The sequence below is a fragment of the Prorops nasuta genome, unplaced genomic scaffold (assembly GCF_024137725.1).
Source record: "Prorops nasuta isolate Cenicafe-Biocafe unplaced genomic scaffold, Cenicafe_Pnas_1.2 PNAS00045, whole genome shotgun sequence".
NCBI classification, from domain to species: Eukaryota; Metazoa; Arthropoda; class Insecta; order Hymenoptera; family Bethylidae; genus Prorops; species Prorops nasuta.
In genome coordinates this window covers 1,318,773-1,341,928 of record NW_027116842.1, presented here as the reverse complement: position 1 = coordinate 1,341,928, position 23,156 = coordinate 1,318,773, and the positions used below count along the sequence as shown (strand labels likewise).

At 38.6% G+C, this 23,156-nt stretch overlaps 1 protein-coding gene across 4 annotated transcripts in view; it reads right to left on the bottom strand.

Annotated features, from left to right (window-relative positions):
* The window catches only part of how (protein held out wings), a 151,975-nt gene extending 131,665 nt beyond the window's left edge, over window positions 1-20,310 (bottom strand). For all 4 annotated transcript variants that reach the window (XM_066744593.1, XM_066744595.1, XM_066744594.1 and 1 more), the window contains exon 1: window positions 19,323-20,310. In XM_066744593.1, the coding sequence (XP_066600690.1) occupies window positions 19,323-19,449 (127 nt within the window). In that variant the 5' untranslated portion in view covers window positions 19,450-20,310. The remainder of the gene's footprint in view (window positions 1-19,322) is intronic.
* Window positions 20,311-23,156: the final 2,846 nt, after the last annotated feature.

Here is a 23,156-nt window from a genome sequence, read left to right as displayed (position 1 = left end):
TTCCACACTGGCCGGTTCGTCGGAGACTCGCGAGCAACCAATCCCTAATCCCTTTTCATCTCTCATTCGCAAAACTATTCGCTAAATATTGCAAATAAATAACAGAGATTTTTGTTTATAGTTTTGCAACGTCTCTGTCGTTTCACACTCATCTTCCTTTCGAGTCCTATTATGTATATGTATCGGGTGATTTTTTATGAGCACTCGTCGCGTGAATAAATGGAATGGAGCAAGAAATATTGCATTTATTCAGAGCACGCTAATTTTTGAATGGAAGGAAACATTAACCGTAAAAATAATAGTAATGGCACGTACGAGTTTTGTAAGAGTCACTTTGATTTTTTAAAATAGAAACTTATATTTTTTATCGCATATTCTTGTTGCTTATCTTAAGAGCTTTCCAAAAAGCTACATATTAATTTGTCTGATTCGAAGTAGCTGCTATCGTTGAATACTGCAGCGAATCGAAATTATAAGTGGATGAGTGACGAAGCATGTATGTACGTAGCGGTCACGCACATTACTTTGGTCAAACAAACACCTACATTTGATTTCAAATCTAAATATCTATGATGAACCATCGAATGGAGTTATTAATTAATATACAGCATTTTAGAAAGCTCTTGTGTGAGATATGAGCTATAAAGGAGGTATGTAATGAAAAATATGGGGCTCCATTAAGGAAGAATCAAGGTGACCTTCATGACTATAGTACACAATACCTTTATGCAAAAATATTTTTACGTGATTATTTCTAGTAGCTTTGAAAGCAAAAATTCACATGTTTTCAAAACATTCAATATTTCACGTCGATTTCTATTTAGTCGGAGTGAAAAGTCGTAAAAAATTCACCTGGTACATCAGAGGCAAATTGAATGAAAAAGTTGCAGTAGCATAGGATTTGCTTCTCGGAAAGATGGACGATATAAAAGGATCTTTATATAATTCTGGAAATACGGGCTTTTGCCCCTGTCTCTCACGCGCATAATTCCTACATAATTTCCTGCGTGAACAAACGTTTCCACGTTATGATAGAGAAATCCTTGAATCAGGATCTTGGACGCACGTGGGAAGTGTACGTGCTTCGGCAGGGAAAATCTGGCATGGAAAAGGCCGCGATGGAAAAGATATTCGACCCACGAGGTAAACCTGCTAGACACGTGTGTCGCATTACTGCGCCAGAACCATCGTCGTTTCACTCGTGTGTGCTTCAAAACTTGATATTTTCATTCTTTCCCTCCAAATTTCTAAAAATATGTATATGTATATCTAATAGTAGAAATAAAAACACATGTAGCGACGATTAAAAGTGAAGTAATATTTTCAATCTTATTGCGTTGTTAAATATAATTGCAATTTAATATGCGGATTATCCGTTCATAAATGACTAAATAATTATCTGGAAACTAGCCCAAGTTCGATGAAATTCCCATGAAACAAATTCAAATGTCTTTTTATGCAAGAGACTAAAAAAAAAGCGATTTAAAGAAAAAATAAAAATGCAATGCTTCTCTCCAACCTATCAAGTTCACCTTGATTTTTTTTTTTTTTGTAATTAAATGCATTATTGTTTATTGAATATTCCTGTAGATGATCTCAAGAGCTTTCCAAAATACTTCATTAATGTATAGTTTGTTTCAAGCGATCGTGTTCCCTAGATTTTTCCATTTGAAATTATAAGTAGAAGTGAGTCACTATGCGTGTGTGTACGCATAGCGGTCACGCACACTATTTCAACCACAAACCCACTCTAGCTCGGATGTGCAATTGCGAGTCGGAATATCTCGCATAAACGACTGGATGAAGTGAAAGAGAAGAAAAATAAAGGAGGGTTTTAGAAAGCTCTTGAAATATAAGAGTTACGAGTGGATACATATGCAAGAGGAAATAGGAGTTTCCATTAGAATAATCTCAAGGTAACCTTTATACCTGAGAGATACAATCAACTTTTGTTTACGCATCTTGCATTTTGTCGTTTAAGAAAAGAATGGAGAAAATTCAAAATCTATACCATTCACGTTGATATTTTACGAAATTTCGCCCACGCTGTACGTGATACATATATATACATATATATATATATATATGATTTCAAAATTCATGCATTTATAACATTGCGAATCTCCCATAGAACAACAAAAACTTGATTATTCCAAATATCAATGAATCTCTGTAAAAAATGAACGTAGAAAAGACTATCGAGAGGAGATTTTGCCATAAAGAAAGAATGATTTTACGAATTGAAACTAACCAAACTCTCTCATCAAAGTAATCGCAACGTTTTTCTCTCGCACGAATGTACATAGAGCGCTTTTAACGAATACATCGACGTACAAATTACTTGAACAATCGAAATGAAATTATACGAACGGAATTTGAAACTTGTCGATCGGAGAGAGAATTAATTGATACGTTAGCATCCTGCCCGGTCTCGGAACTAGCGAGCGAGCTATTTTAAGGATAGTTTCTTAAGGATTGGGTGGTATATTCCTACAGAGATTGTTAAATAGTTGGCTTGAACAATGATGAATTGCGTAACTGTAGGTAAGAATCGTGAGTCTGTAGCAGCAGTTTCTTGTGTGCTGTGTGTGTATAAATGCATCGTTCGTTTAATCGAGGAGTCGTACAGTGTAGCAAAGGTACGAGGAGAGAAGGATTGCATATTATAATATACATATGATAGAGGCAGTTGGCACCGTTTGGAGTGAGGCCTGGGAAATGGGGTGGGGGTAAGCCTACGCGATGACACGAGGCAGCAGCAGCGCCGAAGAGGTTTCTTTGCGTCTAAATATGGAAATGCCTAGGAACTTTGGTTGGAGGGTTCGCGCACTGCTAGGCTCGTGGCTCGGCGTCGTCACCAACACACGCACGCACGCAGGCACGGCTATGGGAACCAATAGGAGGGCGAGCCAAGCAACTGCACACGCGCGAGACTCATGGAGCACGCGCGCCGCGTACCGAGCAGCAGCGCGCCGCCACGCCTACATCGCCAACTCCCAAGCCAGCCACCGAGAAAAGGAACCTTCTCGTCTCTCTCGGTCCTCGTTTTTCTCTCCGGCACCAGCAGCCAGCGCCTTCTTATCGCCAACGAGTCCGCCGACTCGATCTCCAAAGTGGATCGAACGTACGACTTTTCAAGCCTCTCTCGCTTCTGGAAATTCAACCATAACCTATTTTCTTTGTATGTATGTATAGACGTGTTATTATAAACACGTGCGATACGCGTGAATAATTATAGCACGAGTAATACTATTATAGAACAATAAAATCTTTATGGACGAGTTGTAAGGAAATTTTGCTCGAATCATCGAAAAATATCGCGTAATATCTGACGGATATTCTATGGAGCGAAGATGCGCAGCGTGTGCCGCTATAATTGCGAAGGTTAGTCACTCTATTAACTCTACAAATGATTCTGAACGTGAAGGAACGCTCGCTCCAAACAATCGTCTTAACTCTTATTGCTTTATAAACTACAATATCCAATTAAATTTATATTTCTATATATCTTGATGAATCGAAGCTGTTAATCAACAATGAGAAAAGTTTACTTCACGCGTATATAAATTACGTAAGTTTAAATCTGTAATTTTATTATATTTATTTGTACTAAAATGATAAGAGAGAGAGAGAGAGAGAGAGAGAGAGAGAGAGAGAGAGAGAGAGAGAGATGTGCAACTCGTTCAAATAAATTTTAATGAAGAGTATAATTTTACTTATCTTCTTATTAAGGAAATTGAGTAGTCGGAGAGAAGCTACCATATTTTCAGTCATGGTCACTCATACCATGAAAGTTTTATGCAGCAGTATTAAGAGAGAGAGAAAGAGAGAAACCCGATTGACTGAAATTTACTTTCTGCATAGACGTGTGCAGCTCGAGCGAGTCGTGAGTTGCATTCGTACATATATATTCCTCAGTTGCCCTTGCTTCTCTAAGTTAAATATCAAAATTATCATATAGAATAAGATTAGATAAATATTATTATATACAAATTATTATATTTGAATGAAACGATCGTTCTTCCAAAACATTAATAAAACTATTTACTTTTCAATTTAATAAATGCATCTGTTCAACGATATATATATATATATATATATATATATATATATATATAAAATTAGGAAAAGAACTTTGTAAGATGAGATTGCAAAAAGACAAGTTTTGTATAAAGTGCGAAGAAAAGTGGAGGATATGAAAGAAAATTTTGGACATTTTTCTAGGGAGAGAAAAAAGATTTTTTGTTGAAATTTAACGGATAACCCCAAGGCGAGTTCAATCCAGCAATAAATCATACGTAAGACGCATCAGAGCATGGATACAAAATCACCCGTATCTCTTTAACCATAAGAGATATTCAAATTTTGCATAGAATCTTTTCGAAACCTCTTGTTATTTGCTTTCAAAAAGGTCATATGAAAAAATTGAATATCTCTTATGGTTAAAGAACTACGCGCCATTTTGTATCCAAGCTCTGGGGTAACTTACGCGAAACACCCTGTGTAGAATAAAATATTAATTTGTAACGAAAAAAGAGTATTCTTGCCAGGAAGCAGAGTGCTATCAGACGTTAGGCATTTATCATTTGTATTTTCAATTTTATTAATAAAAAGGTGTTTAAGGTATCTCATCGAGGAGAAGTCGGAAAGGAATGTCGGATGCGTTGTTATGATTGACCAATCAAGCATCGACATTCCTAATCACGTGGTTGGTTGGAGCATGCGCTTGGAACAGGCAAACGTACGGTTAACAACGCAACTCGCCTCGCATAAAAGTGTAAAAGGCTCTCCTTTCAAACTTTCTTGAGAGACTCGAAAGAATCTCTGACCCCATTCCCCTTGAGCACGTCCAGCTACCTTTGGTATTTTTTCTTACCAGCTACACACGTGTGTATATATATATATATACATATATATTTGGTTTATAAGAAAAGACAGATATAGAGAAAGAAGAAGAAGAGCTGGAGGGCGTGTATCGCGCGCATGATTGTCGCCATTTATGGAACGCGCGCACCAAACTGGCAATGGAGGAATGGCCAATATGTGTGCCGAGGCTGGCTATATACGTGTGTTTATCTCTCTTCTTCAGATGCTGCGCGTATCCCCCTATACGTCGACGACGATCGAGCGAAAGTAAGAAAATAGACGAGAGACGAGGAAAAATAAAAGGAAGCCATCCCCCCTCCTAGAGAAATGTCAGGACAAATGTCAAGTGTAATGGAAGCTTGGTCGATATCAGTGGTGTAGCTCAGAAAACCTAATTCTATGCAGAATATAAACAAAGTAACATTTCCACGACAGATTTCTAAAAAAAAAAAAAAAAAGATCAACGACAGATTGCTCTTGGTATTATAATTTTACAATTATATATATATGATAAATAACGAGCCATAGACGCAGATTTCTCTCCTGTCTCGATGAACGCAAGGTACACGTGCACCGATATCGAATATCTATATAGTTAGTAATTAATCGTCTGTAGGATCGAAGAGGAAGATGATGAAAAGATGCAGGAATAGGAGGTGGCTAATTTAGGGCAGGCAAGGAGTGGGGGGAGGAGCACCAGTGTTGCATACGAAGAGTGTTCCTCTGGCTAACGTTTTCAGCACGGTCCATAGTGCTCGACGTGCGTCGTGGAATGGAAAGCTAAAAATCACCAAACGAGCGGTCACTCTTATTTCAAGAGGAAAGAACGAGGAGAGAGAGAGAGAACGTGTGCTTGGACGACACTGTCCGGCCGTACCGTCCGGTTTCCTAGCCGGAAGGAGAGTATAAAGGGAGAGAGAGAGAGAGAGAGATTATATTGTGTATAGTAGACGGAAAATATATTCCAATTATGCGTAAACAAAATTCATCTTCTTTTCACTTTTTTTGAAAACACCATAAATCGTCACACAGTTACCGCATTTTCTTCCTTTAAGCGTTACAAGACACTGCCAAATTTTAATCATATCGGTATACGAATCGCAGCTTATCGGTCGTGTTGATTATTTATAGGAGTATTTTATTTTTATGGGCCAATTTAGACTATATTTTATCATTACTTTCTCTTCTCGCTTAAACTACAATTGTAAGAATTTAGATTATTTTGTACATTATTGAGAGGAATTTTAAGTTTCGATAAATATTTTGTTTTATTCATAAAATTCAATGCGCAATTTCTGAGTTTCTGCATCGAGTATCTCAACGTGATTAAAAATGTTCGTTCCCTATCCGGTATATAATAGATATATATATATATATATGTATACGATTATTCACAAACTATATACACCGGTCGATCCGATTGGCTTGATATCTTCGAGGTATGTTAATTGTTATTTTCATTAGCTAAACCAAAGGAAACATTGTCAGTTATACCTATATTTTTCTTTTACAGTAGAAATAAGATCAGCTTTGTTTCATTAAAAAAAATTAATGTTTATTCATTTCACACAGCTGCAGTTACACCAGAGTTTGCTTCTTTCTCTTCTTTCTCATTCGGTTGACAATATAAGCATCTGTTAAACATGTACGATACCGCTAGAAAATTCAGAATTCAGGTATAATATAGCGAATCAACTTTAATCGTGTTAAAGTATATAACTGATGATGAAATACCTAGAAATTATGTGAGATAAATTGCGATACAAAACTATAGTTATATTTAGATAGTCATAGTTTCCTTTAATAAAGCAAATAAAATTGAAAGCAGCCCGTTCCCTCTCATCCCTTATAGATTACATGTAAAGCAAAATTAATAAAAATACTGGAATTTAGTCTAGACAATTGAAGAGTCCGATCAATGACGTGATTTTGAAGGTTTTCCTTATAATGTAATAATCATGAGTTTAGTGTCCAAGCTTAATCGGAATTGGTTCGCAAGACGGTCGAGATTAGAATTCTTGTTTGAGAGGAATAATATTTAGCAGCAACCGCAATAATCTCAGTACCTACGAAATATCCTTCCGTTTGAGGAAACCTGACTAATCGGTTGATTACGAAATAGTCGTCAAACAATTTCTTAAATAATGGAAAGAAGAAACCATTGTAGTCGAAATTTTGTCAATACACTTTTTGTTTACTTTTCCTGATATAAGGAAACCAGGATGAGAAGGTTATTATTTTATTCGTTTAATTATCTCTTGTCCTAATAGTAAGAAAAAAGTTGTTTTTTTTTTTGCTTATGACTTTTGCATGTACCTTCCAACTATTTTTCAGTTTATTGAGATAGTACAGTTGTGGTCCCAAATTCTTGCTCACCCTTCTTTTCAACGAAACGTCGATGGAAAAATATTGCGTAAAAATAAATAGAGTAGAAAGTGATTTTAGCGTGATGAATTTATCGCTTTAGGCATTTCAACGTTTTTCGGAAGAAACGTCTTTCTCTTTTTAAATACGAGAATGTGCGCAAACAACATTATAATCTTACATAATAAAGGATTTTTTTTTATAAAAAAAAAGTGTAAAAATATACACATGTTTCGTGTATAGAAGGTAAATAAGCGTGAGTATTTCTTCCAAGAAGTCCAAGTGACAGGTACTCGATGTAAACTACGAGTCAAATTGTATTTTGTATTATTGCCTAGGATCCAATTGCGACTAATTATATATATTTCCTGATTTGTCCCGTAAGGAGAGTCGAAAATCAAAATTAACTTGTGGACGATCGGAATTATTTAATTTCTTTTTTATTTTTTGTTTGAATCGATCGAAAAATAAATCTACGAGTGAAATAATTATTAACACTTGTATCGTTCGTCATCCGGAAAGTATTGTGACAGTCAACGTGTTAAACTCAACTTTATGTTTTAAGAGGTACAGCAGTGTTGAACGTTATAAGCAACTAATTTTCACGAATTTTCGTCGAGTTTTATGAAATACCGTTAGTTTTGTGCAACTTGGAACGACTGTACCTCGAAAAATATACGATTGATTCCAATGGGACTTTTGTTAAATATTCAGTTTATCAACATTTGCTAAATGCGCATCTTTGAGTTTTTACAAAAAAAACTTTTTCCTTTTTACAAAATGACTACTTTTCGAAGTTGTTATATTTTCATAGAAGATATTTATTGTTGGAAAAAGCCATAAGAAACGAAAACTATATATGTATATGTATTAGGGTGTCCGTTTAAAAGGCATTATTTTTGTTTGTTTGTTAACTATATCTAATTTGGTGTAGAATCGGATAAAAATGAAGTTTGCAAGAGTCTAGCCGATTTAAGTAGTAAAAACCCGTGCCACCGAAGGATTGAAGTTAAAAACGGGATTTCGCAGAGAAAAATGATATTTTGTGACTATTTTGCATGTCATTTCTTCATTCTTCAAACATTGCACACGATGATGTTGCTTTAGTTAGTTTAATGGTTTCTGAATATGGATCCATAACGAAATATATTTTTTTTTTGCTTGTTACAACCTTCATTTCCCGTGTTAATATTTTTTAAAATAACGATTTGCAATAAAAATTCATTATAGCCGTATCTTGAGTAATTTCTCCTTTTTTACCTCGGTGTCACCGTCCCTTTTAGTTTCTGACATATCTGAATATGATAAAATTATGTAAACATTTTTTCTAATTTTTTGTTAAATGCGTTTCATGGGTTAATGCTGTTAAAAAACATTGATTTTTGATGACAAATCCTTTTATTCCTGTATCTTCTAAAATCTCTGTCTTTTTCTCTCTTCCTGTTTCTATAACCTCGAAATGATTAGTTTTTAAGTTAAAAGTACAGGCTCTAAGCTCTACCTTAAGGATATATTGAATGCATTTTAATTTCTTAAAATTTAAGTATTTTTGTTAATGAGCTCTTACGTATATATAGATAGAATTTTTGGTAATATTAATATATTTTACAATAACATGTATTAATATTTCCAAAAATTCTATCTATATATACGTAAGAGCTCATTAACAAAAATATTTAAATTTTAAGAAATTAAAATACATTCAATATATCCTTAAGGTAGAACTTAGAGCCTGTACTTTTAACTTAAAAACTAATCATTTCGAGGTAATAGAAACAGGAAGAGAGAAAAAGACAGAGATTTTAGAGGATGCAGGAATAAAAGGATTTGTCATAATAAATCAATGTTCTTTGACAGCATTAACCCATGAAACGTATTTTACAAAAAGTGAGAAAAAATGTTTACATAATCTTATCATATTCAGATATGTCAGAAATAAAAAGGGGCGGAGATACCGAGGTAAAAAAGGAGAAATTACTCAAGATACGGCTATAAAGAATTTTTATTGCAAATCGTTATTTTAAAAAATATTAACACGGGAAATAAAGGTTGTAACAAGCCAAAAAAAATATATTTCATTATGGATCCATATTCAGAAACCATTAAACTAACTAAAGCAACATCATCGTGTGCAATGTTTGAAGAATGAAGAAATGACATGCAAAATAGTCACAAAATATTATTTTTCTCTGCGAAATCCCGTTTTTAACTTCAATCCTTCGGTGGCACGGGTTTTTACTACCTAAATCGGCTAGACTCTTGCAAACTTTATTTTTATCCGATTCTACACCAAATTAGATATAGTTAAGAAACAAACAAAAATAATGCCTTTTTAACGGACACCCTAATATGTAGATGGTATGTAGGAAATTCATCATTCTGAAAACATTCCTTTCTTCTAATAGTTTTGACTCCTCATCAACCGTAGATGCTTTAATTTTTAAAAAAAGCAAAAAAACAAATGGTCCGAAAGTTAGGACCGCTACTTCGGCCACTCGTGAAGCCGCAAAATTTCGTTGGTCGTTTTATACAATTGGGGCAAGGGAAGGGGAATTCGACTACCTTTTGAGAAGCTGACGACATATTCTTTATTTAGCAATTTAAACGTATCAAAACGATCAAGAATATAACGGTATATTTTCACTATAACTTACAAGTAACATTTGTGATGAAATATAACATAATGACAAAAAAAAATATATAAATACGTCAACGTTGCAATAATCGAACTGTCCTCCCTAATGGATGATAGTTGGACTACCTTAGCTCTTTGGAGTATCTCCATATGATTTGCAAGTGTTTCCTTGGCTTTTGCTTCAAGCATTGAATCTGAGGATCGAGTCATTCTAATATTTTTCTGTTGTTTTATTACATATTCTTTGTTTCAAAGTGATTTTAGGTAGAGTCATTTGGTCTAACTGTGCGCAGTCGTTAAGTGTGCGCATTCACTGTTTCTTAAGATGAGGTGGGGGAGGGATGCATTAAACAAGTGCAAATGGAAGGTCCTTGGCTAAAAAGTTAGTTTAGATAAAAAAAAAATAATACTCTGCAAGGCGATTTTATTTTTTACAATACAATCGAATTTATACGTTTCCAAAATAGTTTTTTCTATATCTAACGGCAAGTAGTGTAATGCTTAAATCGAGATCAAAATCAAGATAAGATATTTTTTTCCATGTCAAGTATTTATTTAATGTTAAAAGCATGTATCAGTTTTGACGTTATACCTATAGTACCGGTGTAGTTATCAATTTTTATTCCCAATCTATAATGTGAGGATAAGTGTGCGTATGTAAGTGTGCGCGTATATACACATGTTCATATCTTTTAATTTCATTCCCTCTTGATTTTATAAAGTTATTCTATGCGATTTGTTAATAAATCGATTTCGAGAATTCGTTATTTGTGATTACACATAGATTTAGCTTTAAATATACAATTATTTGACCTTTACCAAGGAAAGTAAATTATTATGAAGATCTGTGAGTTCTTTTGAAATAAATAATACATTTTTTGTAGACATGAATCGTTAGGGCTAATGCGTTCACCTTCTCAACGCGCCTTCACTTACCCTATAGGACTGCGCACTTTTACCCGACACATACGGGTCAAATGTACAGAGGTTCCGCTTTCTTCTAAATAATAGTGTTTATTTTTTTAATGAGACGGTTTATTACAAAATTTCTTTTTGCATTCAATAGTCTAATAAATGCACTATTTGACCTTTATTTGTTTGTTTTTTTTTTTATTAACCCTTATCTGTTAAACCTGACAATCCTCTAACGGGCAAAGTGCGCACACTTGAACCAAATGACTCTATGCTGAAACTTACAGCTCTGCTTCCTTTGCGTCCGTATCACCTAATGTAACTGCTGTAACTACCAACTGCAAGTGATTCGTTGTCCAAGTAACTCTTGGTTTCAAATTTACCTTACGGATATAGGTATTTGGCATTTTCTGAAATGTAAAAATGTAATTCCATCTCTCCGCTACACCACTGAGGTTCAACTATATCCTTGAAAAAGAGGAGAGAAAGAGAGATCAGTACATATCACCGGAACAACGTGCCGGAATTGCAATAATTGAAGTTACCGGTAAAGACCAAAATTTTATAGACTCAATAACATACAAATCTTTTCCTGTTATTTACGAACTATTCACAAACTTTGTTACAAATAACCTTGAAAAAATTTTCAACAAGACGTAAAATAAAGATTCCTCGTTATTTATTTCAAATGATTCAAGCCAATAATCCATTGCGTAATTTAGCATAATCACGTGTGAATACAACTGCGTTTAACCGGATGTCTCCTGTGCTGCTATTTTTTAAAAATGACGGCTTGGTCCATCTCTTGCTTATAGTCCAACTATCAATCCTTTACCCTGACGCATTGATTTTTATCATTATCTTTTCAAACGATCGACCTTAAAAATGATTTATACTGTTAATGAGAAATGTGTGCAACGTTGCAATAAGATTTAAACTTGATTGATTCGGTAGGAATTTCTATCGGTTTGAAAGCGCGCGAGGACTGGCAGAAAGTTATGGAAAGTATATGTATATATATATATATACAAGAGGCAGTGTAATGTGCACGTCCAACACGATCGGCGCTAAATTAACAAATGGCATCACACAGGCACGAGAAATTAATTTCTTTGTATCTCTATGAATAGGAGCAGCTATAAAGGGATAATTTCTGCATGGCAACTTTGACTAGAGGAAACATTGCTATCTTGTAAATCCCTCGATTACAGCTGGCGACTCTCGAGCAACAATTACGCATTACATTTTTAATTCGCAATTAAGTTTAAATGCGATTATTTTCCATTTTTACGTCCACTTTATATTGCAGATAAAACTGTCCACAACTGTATTATTATTGCTTAGAGATTCAATCTTTTTCAGACATTTTCCTGTATTGACTCTCGAATAGGACTCGGGCTGATAAACAATTCTCTTTGATATTACTCCTCTCGACTATCGAATTAAATCTAAAAATGAAGATTCGACTCGTGAACTTTCCAACATGGAATATCACTATAATTAAAGTAGTGGAAAATATGCAAATACACGAATGGTTAATCATACTGGGCTAAAGCGGATGATCACAAGTCAAACGCATTGCCGATTCTCGTGTGTAAAATGAATAATAAAGGAGAAAATTTCTAAAATTAGGGCCTGCACTTTTACAACAAATATCGAAGCACTTAAAACAGACCGATGATGGTCTCAAAGCGACGACTCATAGAATTTTAACGCGCAAGAAACGCAAGGATATATATAGTTCCCCAATAAAATAAATAATATTTGATTTCTCTTCGTTTCGTATGTGGTAAAACAATTAATAAAAATAAGCCTTGTATATAAAACCACTTTATTATAGTATACGAAGTATCCTTCATAACAAGCCGCCACTGAGTAAGTCCCTCCATGCTGTCCCCACTCTCATGCCCTTCCTTGCTCACTTGGGTTAGTCGCTAAGGCGCCAATTTCAAAATTCTTTCTTGTTTATGTAGTTATGCCACACGTAACACTTAATCGAAGCGTTATAATAAAAACTTGTGTCACGTGTGAATCGATGTTGAAAAGTGATAAATGAAATCTATATTGGAATAAATGCAGGGAATCACACGCACGCATATTCCTATATAAATTGATAGCTATAGTACAATAGTTGTTAAGGATTAGTTGGAATCTGGAAGCGTCGTAGAGATTGCTGGGCCAGCTCGCAGTATAGTCCGTTCGATCGATCATTATCGAGGTCTATTTGGGCGGTATAACGAACAATAGGTGGAGAAGGCGGTGCTAGCGACGGATAACGCGAAAAGAGTTTGAAAGAATGCAAGTGCGAATGTGCGAAAATATAGAGCGCGATTGGAACGATGGCCGATCGATGTACACGGCGTACACACCGGCTCGTAGAACCTTTCACCGCGTGGTGCGACGCGCGGATTCCTCCTGAGTGAGACGCGACGTTGACGAGAGTCGACCCGACACGCACAGACAAGTCCTGCGCGTCGCGTCGCGTCGACCGTGGACGCGCGGTGCGCCGCAGAATTTCAGTGAGAGCTCGAGCAACGGTCGCCTGTAGGTAAGGTTAGGTCTGCGGGGGGACTGCGGGGGCACGCTACGTCCTCGTAACAAACCGTTGCGTTGTCGTGTCTAGGAAAAGTCGGTCGGTTCGGTACTCTGTCTACCGGTGTTGTTCTTACATCGTCGCTAAAAACTTATGGTCGCCTCGTTTGTTCCAAGGCTACGCGGGATGTGCAGGCTACTATACGCGCGCGTTGATAATATCCCGGCGGCGAGATTCGCTCCGTGCTCTTGACCTTAACATTCCCTCGTTTCGACTCCTGCACCGAAGATATTAACGCGTGCTTCGATCGCGACTCTCGAATCAAGTACAGTTCTAACTATATTTATTTAGTCGCACGAAATTCAAAGCTGTGTACTTTGCTTATTCTGGTCATAATGGAAAATCAATTTGTAAACAAAAATTATTCAAGTATTATTTTTATTCGTCTTTATCATAGCTCTTTTCAAAGAATTATATGTTGAAAGAAAAACGCATGTCACTCGAGTAGTCGATACATTTTCCGTGCAGAATATTCGCTGTGCACATTTATACACGGTAGGATTAGGTTATGAATGTGTAATGATACATATATGCGTAATATTAACACTGACTATCGGACAATTTTGTCACTTTTGCCAGACTTTTTTGTGTCTTTATGTATATACAGATACACATTCTCACTTGACTGTCAACGTGTAGGTTTGCAAGGTCCCAATAGACAAGTACGAGATTGCGAAATTTTTCCCGAGTAATAATAATTTTGAATGATATCGGTAATGTATACATTTTCGGTATGATTACAAACTTATTTTTAATTTAAAATATATATTACTACAGTTTTTGTTTTGTTACTTTTTATATAGAATCATTGCAATACGAGATATCATAATATTGTCGAAAATTTGTTGGCCGCCCATTGGACTACACGTTAAGATAGCTAATTTGAAATAGTTATTTCTTGCTTATATCATCGATAACATTATTCCAAATTTTAATAGAATATCCCTGCATGCTTAAGTAACATTTCTTTAGATTTTTAAATAATACCGAAGAAATTACATTGAATATTTTCAATCTGCATTTAAGAAGGTATACATATATATATATATATATATATTGCGTAGAAAATTCATGTTTTGCTTATCGAGAGAAAATGATGCACCTTCGCGTCCAACGGTATGGGGAACTGACTTTAAAGGGTATACATATACAAGTGGCAAATACTTATTACCTAATTTTTTACTTTGTGTTTGAATGTGGCACCGGCCTAGAAAAATTTTAGAAATGTCGAGGCTCGTTCGGGCTTGGAAAATGCGAATTATTTATTAGTCGTGTGTATCAGAGTGGTGGAAGGATAGAGTCCTCCTCCGTCTTTGAGAGATGGAAGCATTTGTGAAAAGAAAGATATACATGCATGTATATATATATATATATATCATTGTGCAGGAGCAGCTAGGAGTTTGGTTCGTGAGAGATAAGGTTCGAAGGATTTTATCTGGCTGTGTATGTACATGCAACGCCGGCGAGTGGTTTGACGAGACGTCGTTGCTGCAGCTATAAGCAGAAAGCAACGTAAAAGCTGCTATACGGGATTACAGGCTGGAAAGCAGCCTCTATCGTGTTGCAAATGCACGGGAGAAACGTTTTAGGAGCGATTCCCAGAATATAAGCCGTAATGCTGTGCAACGCGCATTAAATAAACAGTTTCCGGCGAGGAAAGTCGGTGAAAAGCATGGATAATGGAAAATTATCCGAATAAAAAACTGTTGGAAGGGCATAAAAAGTCTGTTGGAGTTGTAGTAAATTTGCTCGTGCAAGGAAAGGCTGATTTGCTCGAAATCCTAGTTATAAGGTTATTGTTCTATCGATATATACATATATATATATATATATATATATAGAGAGAGAGAGAGAGAGAGAGAAAGAAGGATAAGCAATTTATACATCGTCCACCGCCCGACCCCCTATGACCCGCGCGCGGTGATCGGCCAAACAGTATAATATATATGTATATTGTATGTATGCAGGAAAAACGAGCTCTCTTTCCTACCGCAGTGTAACTACAATGAGAAAACATATATTTATATATAAACACTTGTCTTACTTCGAGGCTGGTTGCACCAATTCAACAGTGCGCGTAGTATTAGAAAAAAAAAACATTCATCGCGCGAATCATCTAACCGGCAACAAGGTTCAATAGAGTGACGCCTCGCTCGCGAGCTCCCACGTTGCAGTGAAAATTCCTCCAAGTTGGCAGATTCGCCAATCGCGTCGAATTTCCTTAACAAAACGATGTGCGTGTTTCAGTCATGAAAAAATAAACAAGGGACCAAAGCTACGAGTCAATGGGGTGCTCGTGCGAAAACCAATTTGTAGATTGGAAGGTGTCGATTTCATATGTGGCCGAAGGGCAAAAAACGAGAAATGTGCAAAGATGGCGGAATCTGAGTAAAGAGCAGCAGAGATCGACACCAAATCCTCTGCCTCGACCCAACAAATATTCTCCGAAGGAAATAAATGGTGTAAGCCCTGTGGTATATATATATATACGTGTGCGAGTAGGAGTCTTGTGCGAGAAATTTATGTGCAATTGCGATTCAGTGGCGGGGATTAGTAATAATTAGTAAGAAAGAAAGAAAGAGAGAGAGAGAGAGAGAGAGAGAGAGTTAGACGTATATAGATATATATAAACGACTACAAGTTTTGTCTCTCTCTCTCTCTCTCTCTGAGGAAATCCTACTGCACTGGCGCAGCACACGCTCTCTCAATATCACAGACGAGTACATAACCTCTGGGGGCTCTACTCGTTTCGTTCCGTTCCGCGCCACGCCGCGCCGTACTTGTTGACGAACGCGACACGAGCTGCGCAGGCAAGCGATCGAACTGGCGCTAGTGCGCAGCGAGCGCCGAGCGATTCGAGCCCGAAGCAGGCTTCGTCATTCGACGTCACTCGAGCAGTCAGCCAGAGAAGGAATCTGTGTTGGTAAATTGTGGGAATCGAGGACTCCCACCATGGGCCTTGTTCCCTCTGCTGGTAGACGCATGTGAGCTAATGTTGCGAAGGGGGCGAGGAGGGGGAACCGAGTACCCAGAATTTACCATCAGTGAAAGGAATGCGGCCACCTTGCCTTGCCTTGCCTTGCCTTCCTCTCTTCCCCTCTCCGTTCCTCCTCCTCATCATGCCTACTTGCCTGCCTACTCGCTGCTTGCTCGCTTGATCGAATCGGCTTCGTCCCATAGCCCCGCGTATACATATACGTACTATACTCCAGCGAGTGACGGGAGGCTAAAGCGCAACGGTAAGGCTCGGCCGTGCTCTCGCGGGAGGGAAGCAAGGACCAGAAATTTGGAATCAATTGAGAGAGAGAGAGAGGAATACCGACGACAGTTCTGGCTCCAAAGATTCATTTATCAATTATTCCCACATCACATATACCAATCCGTCGAATAAAAGTTTAACCTATCCGATCGACCTACGAATAAAGCATACTCGATACTTGGCTAAAGGAGCAGAATAATCGTGCAGACTGTCGATGGATGACGAGTTTGAAAGAATGCGAGAGCGATCGATTGTTCGAAATCACACGAAACGACTGTAGAGTTTTGGGGAAGATTACGAGGGGATGGAGGCAAATGCGGGTAGTAACTGTACGAGTGGGCCTTGAAAAGTATCGTTACTCTCGTTAGCTCATATGTATACGCCGGTTGAAATGGTGATCGAGAGATGGCGGGAATGCGGGATGACGATGGTGCGCGCCGCGGTTGAAAGAGGAAAACAGTGAATGCTTTGAGGGATTCGAGGCGTGGCTTGGAAACGCATCGAGAACAAGTACGATACTGCAAAAGTTAATATTGCGTGTGTGTGTGCGAAACGATTGCCACCGTCAGCAGCACCGAATTCAGCTACTTTTATGAAAAAAACAAAAGAAAACATTTCATGACGATCCAACCGATTCAACGTCCCTTCTTCAAAATGTTTATATATAATTTCAAAAGAGGGAGGAAGAGAGAAGAGTGCAGTGATAGTATAGATTTTCCAAAAAGTGGATTTGCAAGGTTTGGAGAATGCTCTGCCGGAAAGCACCGCGCCATGCGTTTCGCAGATAAATAAAAGGCTGTCGGATTTGTTGAACGACTGATGCGCGACTGCGAATGGACGAGTTCGAGTCTGAGTGTGAGTGCAGCCGCGCGCGCGCGTTGTCCTTGTCGACGCGCGTGCGGCACAGTCACCAAGAATGCAACAACTAGCAAATTCCAAAGCCGAACGCTTGCTTTCAGGCCTGCCTCGCTTGTGTGCCTGGCTCATCGGAATTCAATTAGCCGTCGGCACTGTTAGATAAGGTAAAATACGCGAAACTAGTACTTTTGCTCATTGACATTTCAAATTGAGAGAGTCATGCGCGTTTGAAATGCTGTCGGTGACTCTTTAGGGAAATAATTCTTTAATCCTATATATAGATATGTGCCGAAGGCGCGTCAACGTCACAGCTGCCACTCTCCGTATATACGTTTATCTATATGTTCGGTTTAACCCTCGGACTATATATATATATATAAAGAATTAAACAAACACCCGGTAGATTCGGCCAAAGAATATTCCTCCGATGCAGCTACCATCCAACTTCCCGATACCACACACTTATCGCATATACATATATAGTAGAAAATTTACGTTTAAAAAAAAGCTGGAAACTCGAATGATCCGCGTTGTTCGTTTTCTGTCAACGAGCACAACGGGTGTATCTCGTTTTGTTGTGGTTTTTAAAGAGAACGAACCATGCAGTTGTTTCTGATATTTCATGACAATAAAGCTAAGCCATTTTCGACTATGAGTGACATAAGCCTGTCTCTTATACAGGCGTAAACACGAGGCTCCTCTTACGGTACGTATATAGAATCAACGTTTATACATATATATATATGCGTACTGAAGCTGACACACGGCTCATTGATTGCTACTCTGGTATATGGATGGCCAATTACGCGTTACACCCATCCCCTTTCTCTCTTTGGCACGATAGCGGATGTATTCGCTCTTGGATAAACTTGAAAGAGAGAGAGAGAGAGAGAGAGAGAGAGAGAGAGAGAACGTAAGCTTGCGTGCACGAATTTCTGAAACATCTTTCATGCACAATGGGAGTTCCTCCGCAGTATCTGAATCATCGCGAGAGAAGGCATTCGTTATTGCGGTATAATAATCGCGTCAGCGGTAAAATTAACACTGATTGCGTTACGCAAGCGTTCTCGCACACTCGGGGGTCCGGAGGCTGAGTCGCGCGCGATACGAAGAATTTGACACGACTCGATAGAGAGCGAATAACGAACGAAGAAAGTGGAGATTTCGACGTGGAGTAAATCATGGTACATCGTTATTGAAGCGAGAGCAGAGTGGACCAGGGTGGATCTTTGATACGCGCACGAGAATAAATAACACATGTTTCGGTGGAGATGTTTTGCCTCGTTGAATTTTGAGCGAACGCGTTGGAACGTAAAGTTTGGGCAATGCTGCATGGGTCTCTCCGTCCGTACATACGTCTGGCAAGCATGCCTAAACACGTGACACACGTTGTGGAGAAGAAGAGAGCGAATAAAGCGATATCGCAAAAGCGACGCTACGATATACCGTACACTAGTGTATATGCTACACCGATATGTGCAGAGACACAGACGTATGGAGCACGATCGAGGAAGAGGCAAACATTCCATGGAAACAGTGTGCATGGCGCTCAGCTATCGAAATGGCTCTCGGAGAGAGATAGAAAGCTTCTCTTGGAAGATGCTGCGGTGGACCACAAAACGACAGCACCGTGATCACTGAACTCTCTTCTCTTTTACCAGTCACAAGTAAACGATCGACGATCCTTCTTGTCCGGATTTCATCAAAGCGTAGAGGCTCGACGAACCAGACGAAAAATCGCAAACGTCGAAGCACACGTTGGATGATGACGAGGGGGAAAAAGTTAAGCAACACTGGTTCAATGGCATTTCGTACAGTAGAATCAATCTGCTTACCTTCGTCCAATAGGCGCTCGACGTGAATGAAGACATTGGGAAAAGCAGCTAGCTGCTTCCTGTCCTTCAGTAACTGTGACAGGTAGTCCGCTATACTCTGCGTCGTTGGATTCGTATTATCACTCATGGCAATTGCTCGATTATTCCAATGGCGGTCACACAAGAGAAACAAATATTTATGTATGTGCGTGCGTGTGTCTATACTGCAGCGTATAGACGAGTGAGAGGGGAAGGGGCTTGTATTCGACACAGTAGCTGCGCGAGAGGCGAAACGGTAAACAAGGAAGAATGGAGGATCGCTCGGGAGGTTCCGTTCGATCGAGGTCCGAGAGTCGATCGCGAGTTGAAAATTGCTGAAAATAACTCTCGTGCCGATCCGATATCTTTCTTTCCTCTTTCTTCCTCGCAACGTGGCGCGCGTGGTAAGAGCCCTCGTCACTGCCGCCTCGCGTCGCGTCGCGTCACTTCGGCGCTGCTCCTCCTCCTCCTCCTCCTCCACCACCACCTCCTCCACCTCCTCCTTCTCTTCCAAAAATCTCGGAGCTGCTGCGAAAACTCTTCTTCTCTCCGGAACAACCAGGCACGAGCGATCGATCAACTTTGCTCGTGTATCTCTTTCACCGTGCGTCACACGGCACGGCGCTCTTGAACCGTCGGAATTTTCGCGCACGTCGCCACGGTGCTCTTATCTTTTTCAAAGAACACCGATGTCGGGCCGTTGTTTATGTGTGTCAGAGGGATGGACAGAGGGAGAGAGAGAGAGAGAGAGCGCGCGCGCGTGTGTGTGTGTAAACGAAAACTGTTGCTTCTCGTGAAAAAGAAAAAGAGGAGAGAGAGAGAGAGAGAGAGAGAGAGAGAGAGAGAGAGAGAGAAGTTGGGTACCGGGTGAGAGAGAGTAGAGTCTTTCTCTCCCTCGCACTCGAGTCGGTTAAGGTTAGATCGCGTTGCGAATTGCGAGAATAAATGTAAGTACGCGCGTTTCGGGACCCTCGACTCTACTGCGGGCAACCAGAAGCTTCGCATGTGATGCGCCGTGGGTTTGGCTGGCCAGCGCGACTCGCGCTCGGTATTTCCTTCTTTGCGCATGCGCGGCTCCCCCCTCTCCCATCGCTATACCCCCGCTCCTCTATCCCGATCCCCCTCCGACTCGTTCCTCTACTCTGCCCGCCGTATACGCAGCACTGCTTTGGCGCATGCGCGCTCTGCTCTCTTCGTCTCGGTTTATTCTCTCTCTCTCTCTCTGGTGTAGCCGTCTCTACTCCGTCGCTGGCGCGCGCTGTGTGTGCTTTTTACCGCCCACTACCATATACGGCCTCTGGCTCCATGCGCGTGAGCACCGAGATACACAACACAACTCGTACACCCCAACACCATACCACTACGCATCACCACACACCGACATACCAGCACCGTGACAAAACGCAACTGTACAACTTGGATAATTCAGGAGAGCGCATTCACCATCAACCCCGCGCCTCGCGCGTCTTCTCTCTCTCTCTCTCCTTACACGACTCTCTAAAATTACTGCATATACATGTTAACCACCAATTAAACTCCCTCTTTCGATCTCACCGCTCTTATTCCTTCCTTCGATATAATCGCGGCGATAACGAGTCTTAGATATTCTGTGCAAATACAATAGCGTTGTACGCGAGTCGTCGAATAATAATGTAATACCTTAACGCTGTGTTGCTTATATCCTCGATATACCACGTGTGTCGGACGTTGGTATGCGAAACATTCTATCGGTTGGTGAAAGCTGGCGCACGCATAGAAACACGCTTGACAGTTAACCGAGACCGTCCTTCTTTCTCCGACAACATTATTTTTTCAATAAATACCCCCCTACATGCTTTTTTTTCTCCTAGTCTTATCGATAGTTTCTTTCCATCGCGAAATAACTCAAAACTGTCATCTTTCTGTTATAAATTTTCATTGTTCTTTCAACGATTATCGTTGAAATTATTTCATATTCTTTGGAAAGAATTTTCAATACACACACGGTACGTGGTACCAAAGGGAAATTCTCGGGATTGATGCATCAAAAGACAAAAAGGTAATCGCGAAATGTTCGATGACACTTAAGAGTCTTCCCTCGCGATGGATTCCTTCCTTATTACAAATTTTATTATTTCAGCGGAACGCACGTATAGGGACGGGGGCGGATAGTCTAATCGTATAGTTGCTGGCGTACTGAAACATTTCGTAAGCGGTTCTTCTTTGAAAATCTTACTAACCACGCACCCAAGAGATTTATAACCTCTTGCACGTGTCACCTGCCTTCTCGATAAACCATTTTCTCATAACGAATAACGCGCCTTTACGGAAGGAACGAGCAAAGTTGCGAAACCTGCAAGAACTTTGCTGCAAACTAGTGCAAACCGACCTGCAGATCCTACAGGTTTACCTTCAGGGATCCATTCCCACTCTAACAACGGCTAATGCAACTAAAATTTCAGATGAAGCTGAAGATATAGCAGACCAAAGCTAGCAGACCGAACGGCGGCAGAATGAGAACCACTGTTATCGCAAAATCCCAATAAGATTAAGAAATAGATATATTTTCAAACGGAAAACGCCACACTTTCGTTAATAAGTATTGTTGCAATTAAAACTTGATTAATGAAAGCAATTCGCATCATGAATAGAAAAAGAAAGTAATTTTTTAATATTATTTTTTTATATCTAATTTTGCTACGTAAGATATTTTGTAAAAACATAAGAGTTGTATCAAAAGAAAGGTTTTAATGCACTAACAACGAACTGCCTTTCATGAGGCAACAAAAATTACGTCATATCGAGAAACACCATAAGACTTCCATTTTCGTGTTCCTCGCGATGTGCTTCCCTACTTATTATTCTCTATTACTGCCAGGGGAATTTTTTAAAACGTTCAGAATACTATGAAATTCAGGACTTTTCAAGCAGAACCAAATGCATTCTTTTTTAGGAGGTAACAAAAATTCCTTCGTATAGTGAAAAATGCAATAACATAAATAATCTACTACCGAAGAACCACGATATGTTGCAGGTTATGATGTTTTTCACCATGATGGAATTTTTGCTACCTTACAAAATCAATACATTTTGTTCTGCTTGATAAACCTTATCTTTTTATATCAATCTCATCGTTTAAATAATTTCCCTGAAATGGTAATAGAGATTCATACGGGAGAAAGCACATCGAACAGCACGACAATTGTCTTCTTATTGTGTTTTCTGCTACGAAATAATTTGTGCTGCCTCACGAAAATCAGTGCATTTTCTTCTTCTTGAAAAAATGTTTTTTTTTTTTTTCTATTCATATCCTTTTATGTAACTTCCTTGACATAGTGATAGGGATTAATACATAAGGAAGCGCTTCGGATAGTATGAAAAATGGAATGTTTTTGGGTTTTTAGCTATGAAATAATTTTTTCTGCGTTACAAAAGTCAGTGCATGGTGTTGGGCTTGAAACAACCTTTCCTTTTTTTTCACCATTTTCATCCTTTAGCAAATTTCCCTGTCATAGTACTGGTAATTCAAATATGATAAACTATTTGGTGTAAAACAATAGTTTTCACTATTGTGTTTTTTCCAATTAAAGAATTTTTACTACTTCCTAACAAATACTGTATTTTATTTGGCAGTATTTTGTAAAAGTTCTTCAAGATTTGTGCACAAAGTTAATAGATGGACTAATTATTGTTACCCTTATGGGGCAGGCCACTCTACAATGTTGAAAAAATCGATATTTTTTTTTATTATATAATAGTTAAAGGACTTAACAATATTTTCGCAAAAAATAATTTTTGAAAAATAAGTCTAAGTGCTTAAAATTCTAATTGTACCGC